The 5,478-nt window shown below is 34.8% G+C and overlaps 1 protein-coding gene and 1 pseudogene across 1 annotated transcript; both read left to right on the forward strand.

The window, feature by feature from the left end:
• The first annotated feature begins 1,400 nt into the window (after nucleotides 1-1,400).
• On the forward strand, nucleotides 1,401-3,611 carry LOC116137966 (MDIS1-interacting receptor like kinase 2-like). Its single transcript, XM_031423660.1, has 3 exons — nucleotides 1,401-2,139; nucleotides 2,718-3,494; nucleotides 3,577-3,611. The coding sequence occupies exons 1-3, from the start codon at nucleotides 1,401-1,403 to the stop codon at nucleotides 3,609-3,611; spliced, it is 1,551 nt and encodes a 516-aa protein (XP_031279520.1).
• Nucleotides 3,612-3,667: 56 nt separating this feature from the next.
• Nucleotides 3,668-4,796, forward strand: LOC116137967 (annotated as a pseudogene).
• The last annotated feature ends 682 nt before the right edge of the window (nucleotides 4,797-5,478 follow it).

Genomic DNA, 5,478 nt, shown 5'->3' on the forward strand with positions numbered 1-5,478 from the left:
CTCACACTCGGGGATGGGTCGGGGGAGAGGATAGTACAATCCCCGACCCGTCCCCATGAAGCCCCGCTCGCCCCGCCTTTTTTTTGAGAATTTTATGTTTTTTTTTTTTTTTTTTTTTTTGTTCCCTTTGCGAGATTGTATATAAAATTAGAGTCTAAATCATGGTTTTAAGTGATGTAAGTAAATTTATAATATTTAATTTTATAATACTTTCTAATGTTTGTATTAAATTTATAGAAAAATAATTTAAACCAAGGAGTCTAATAATTAAATATATGTATTATTACTTCTTGAATTTCACAAAATAATAATACATGACCCAAATTTTTTTTGATTAGATTATTATAATTTACCAAACCAATATATTATGAGGTTTATGTTGCAATAGATAATTTGAGTATATTATGAGGTTTATGTTGTAGCCTGAAGGATGTTTATATTTTATTGCTTTGAAATCCATGAGCATGTTTCAATTTTTGCCAAGAAATTGTTGTTATTCACCATATTCATATCAATTCTCAACAAAATTTTCTTTCAAATATTTATTTTATGAATTTTAGTAGATGAGACTATTTTAATGGAACATTACAATGCCTAAGCAACATAAAGCATCAGAATGTAGAATCTAAATTCTTCTATTTAATACTATATAGAAAATGTGTCACTAACTTAGTAACAATTAAATTAGTTTATGGTGGTAGTTATGTATTGCTTTTTAAATCTTAATTTAGATTTTACTAGAAATTGTTGATTTTATATTTTCTTACTTTAAATTTAGCTTTTTTAATGAATTAACTACTAAAATTAAGCAGTCAAATATAGTACCTACTAACGTACTAGTTTCTCACAATTAAAATAATTTAATATCATTGTCGTGAGAACATGCGGAAAGTTTTGATTTGCACAGGGAAAAATCCCCGTTCAGGGAAAAAATCCCCGGGGCCGGGGGGGATTCCCCGCGAAGCCCCGTTCATCAAGTCGGGCCGGGGCGGGGATGGGAGTGATTCCATCCCCACAGGCCGGAGACAGTCATGAGAAAAATCCCTACCCACAGGGACGGGCTGGGGACGGTCATGGGAGTGGGTAACGGGGATGGGGACGAGGAATGGGGTCCCCGACCTTGACCCGGCCCATGCCCATCCCTACTTTTGAGACAGAGTATTGGGCATCAAAGTCTCACTTGGTTTAATTCATAATTATGGTCATTGAGGAAATCTAACACGCTACTTTGAAAAGTGTCCTGGAGTATCATCTTCTTTTGAAACATTTCATGGAATTTTTTTAAATATACTGCAAAGACTTTTGCAAAGTCTTGATGACTGTTCTACATTTAATGGAATTTTTTTTATATATATCTGAGTTGTGAATTAGCTTTGGATCAAGTAGAAGTTGAATAAACAATGGCTTTATCAACCTTGGAGAGAGCAATCTCACTTGTCTGTATGATCTTGATTGTTGTGTTTCAACTTTCTCGCCATGTTGCTTCTAACTCTACCGAAGAAGCACAAGCTCTTCTGAAATGGAAAGCCAGCCTTCAAAACCAGAACTGTTCTCCCCTATCTTCATGGACTCTTTCTCCTGTAAAAGCCACCAATAATTCTACTCAACCTGAAAACAGAAAAAGCCCTTGTAGTTGGTCTAGAATTTCTTGCAACCTTGCTGGAAGAATCAATAGATTTAACATGTCAATTTCAGGTTTAAAAGGTACGCTCAATGAATTGTCGTTCTCATCATTTCCCGATCTTGAATATGTTGATTTTGGCATAAATGAACTCTTTGGTGTTATCCCGACACAAATAGGTAATCTCTCAAAACTGAAGTATCTTGACTTGTCAATGAATCAGTTTTATGGGAAAATTCCTGTTGAAATTACCCTCCTAGGAGAGCTAGAAACCCTCCACTTGGGTGATAATCAATTAAATGGCTCAATTCCACAAGAATTAGGCCAACTGAGTTCCCTTAATGAGCTTACCTTATCTGGTAACCATTTGGATGGTTCAATTCCTACTTGTTTGAGTAATTTGAGCTATTTGGGTATTTTGTATCTTTTCAATAACTCACTTTCTGGTTCAATTCCTCCAGAGATGGGAAACCTCTCCAATCTCATTGAACTTGATGTAGATACCAATAGCTTAACTGGTCGAACCCCTCAAGTTTTGGAAACTTGAAAACCTAACTATATTGTACATGTTCAAAAACCAACTTTTTGGTTCCATTCCTCTACATTATATCTCTTTCAGAATTAAGCCTTTACTCCAACAATCTTTCTTGTTCAATTCCAGCATTACTAGGTGGTTTGAAAAACATCATCCTTCTTCAGTTGTATAATAATCAACTTTCTGATCAATTCCCGATGACATAGGAAATTTGAAGTCTCTTATGTATTTAGAATTAAGCGAAAATCAGCTTAGTGGTCGTATTCCTCCTTCTTTTGGTAATTTAACCGATTTAAAAACTCTTTATCTTCGTAACAACACTCTTTCCGGTTCAATTCCTCAAGAAATTGGAAATCTCAAGAACTTGTCTATATTGCCACTTGATAACAACCACTTCACTAGTTTTTTTACCCCAAAATATTTGCCATAGTGGTTTACTTGAGAACTTCACAGTGAATGGCAACCATCTTTGAGGTCCAATCCCCAAAGGCTTGAGAAACTGCACAAGCCTAAAGAGACTCTGCTTGGAAAAAAATGAATTTGTTGGTGATATATCAAAAGATTTTGGCATCTATCCACACCTCGAGTACTTAGATCTCAGCCAAAATAATTTTCATGGTGAAATCTCGTCTAACTGGGCAAAGTGTCCAAAATTAGGCACCCTAAAGATTGCAGCCAATAAAATTAGTGGCAGCATTCTAGTTGAGCTTGGAAACTTAACAAAACTCAGTAGACTTGATCTTTCTTCAAATCTTCTAGCTGGAGAGATTCCAAAAGAACTTGAAAATTTGAGTCTACTAGAGGAGCTGATTTTGAATGGGAACAAACTTTCTGGTGGTATACCTCTGGAAATTGGATCCCTCTCAGACATCACTCGTCTTGACTTGTCCGCTAACAAGTTGACCAAATCAATACCTGAAAATTTAGGGAACTTGTTGAAAATCTATTCCTTAAATTTGAGCAACAACCAGTTTGCCCAAGAAATTCCACCTCATTTGGGAAAGCTAAGTCAACTTTCAGAGCTAGATTTGAGTTATAATTTACTCAGAGGAAAGATACCTTCTCAAATATGTGATTTGGAGGTTTTGCAAAAGCTAAATCTCTCCCACAATAACCTTTCTGGGTTCATTCCAGGAGGATTTCAAAATATGTTTGCCCTGTCTAGCATTGACATTTCCTACAATGAGTTGGAGGGACCAATTCCAAATTCCACAGCGTTTCGAAATGCTTCCATTGAAGCATTACAAGGGAACAAAGATTTGTGTGGTGATGTTGTCGGATTGCAACCTTGTAATTCTTCTAAAGCTTTCGAATCAGGCAAACATGGAGTGAGCAAAGGTTTGTTGATCTTCCTGGTAATATTGTTCCCTATTTTAGCAGTGCTTGTTTTTTCAGTTGTGATAATCTGAATTCTCAACAGTTCCTAGAGAAGGAAAGGGGACTCGCAAGAACTAGAAAGCCATGATAATGATGGAGACATCTTTTCAATTTCAATTTTTGAAGGAAAAAAGATGTATGAAGAAATTGTGAAAGGAACAACTGATTTTCATTCTGATTATTGCATTGGGATGGGTGGTCAAGGAAATGTTTAAAAAGCTGAACTATTAGGGTATACTATAGCAGTTAAGAAAATCCACTCTCTGTCTACTGATTATATAGCAAATCAAAAAGAGTTCTTAAGCGAAATATAAGTATTAACAGTGATAAGGCATCGAAATATCGTGAAATTTTTTGGCTTTTGTTCACATTCTTGACACTCATTCTTAGTCTACATGTATCTCGAAAGGGCTAGCTTAGCCTCAATCCTGAACAATGAAAAAGCAGCAATGGAACTAGATTGGAGTAAGAGAGTGAATCTCATAAAAGGAGTAGCTCATGCCTTGTCTTACCTGCACCACGATTGTTTCCCACCAATCGTTCATCGAGACATATCAAGCAAGAATATACTGCTAGATTTGGAATATGAAGCTCATGTGTCAAACTTTGGAACAGCTAAGCTTCTTAACCTAGACTCGTCCAATTGGACCGAACTTGCTGGCACATACGGATATGTTGCCCCAGGTATCCTTATATATAATCTCTTCACCATTACTTCTCTTAGTTAAATAGATCAAAACAAACAATTTCTTGTGATACATATATTTCATTTTTTGTAGAGCTTGCTTACACAATGAAGGTAACAGAGAAATGCGATGTCTATAGCTTTGGAGTGTTGGCAATGGAAGTAATCCAAGGGAAACATCCAAGAGACTTTCTCTCTCAAATTTCAGGTTCATCTGCCAACATGAACATGGAGCTTGGTGATATGTTGGATCCAAGGCTTCCGTTTCCCTCCCTGGAAGTTCAGAACAAACTGATTTCCATAAAGGAGGTGACCCTTTTATGCTTAGATATAAATCTAGGGACTAGACCCACCATGCATATTGTGGCTCAATTCCTGTAAAACTAAATCAATTCCTTTCTCAAGTCATCACACTACATTACTTTCTAGAAGATGAAGCCGATTACATATAGTTGTTGTTTTTTTTTTTTTTTTTTTTTTTTTTTTTTTTTTTTTTTTTGGTGTTTTTTTTTCTAAATTTCATGATGTAGCAAGTACTATCATTTGGAGATTAATATCATTGAGACTTGAGAGTGATATGTAAAAATTGCAAAAATTCTCCATTACTTAGCCATTAGGAAGGACCACAAAGTTCTTGATTTACATAATTGATTGACCACTAGAAATTACTTTGAGACTAAAAAAATTATTGTTCAACCCATTTGAAGAGATTTCTTTATTAATTTTATGAAAATTTTAAAAAAATTTATATACTTTATTATCAAAAAATTTATACTGAAAATGGTGTAAAAATTGATGGAAGAGAAAAGGAATGCAAAACAATAATACTATGCATACTAACGAATTTTACTAACTAGCGTACTAACCTAAATCATAGTACGGGTACCATACTCATAGTACGGGTACCATATGTAATTTTAACAAAAGTTAGTACGCTAATTAGTAAAATTAATTAGTACGCACAGCATTACCCAATGCAAAAATGTTGCATTTTTCTGGGTTTGGAAGTGACTCAAGCCTGAGTCACGTTCGCCCAGGGCCAGGCCCACCGACTGAAGCCCTTGGAACACTTGGGTTGGCCCAAACCGGTTTTTTTTTTATTTTTTTTTATTTTTGTGTGTGTGTGTTATTCAAACCGAATTTTAATATAATAATTAAAAATAAATTCAGCATTATAATTTCATTTAAAATTTTAAATGTATTTAATAATTATAATAGTACTAATTTATTTATTTTTTAAATAAATTTTCTTTTCTTTTC

Source organism: Pistacia vera, unplaced genomic scaffold (genome assembly GCF_008641045.1).
Source record: "Pistacia vera cultivar Batoury unplaced genomic scaffold, PisVer_v2 Contig338, whole genome shotgun sequence".
NCBI lineage: Eukaryota > Viridiplantae > Streptophyta > Magnoliopsida > Sapindales > Anacardiaceae > Pistacia > Pistacia vera.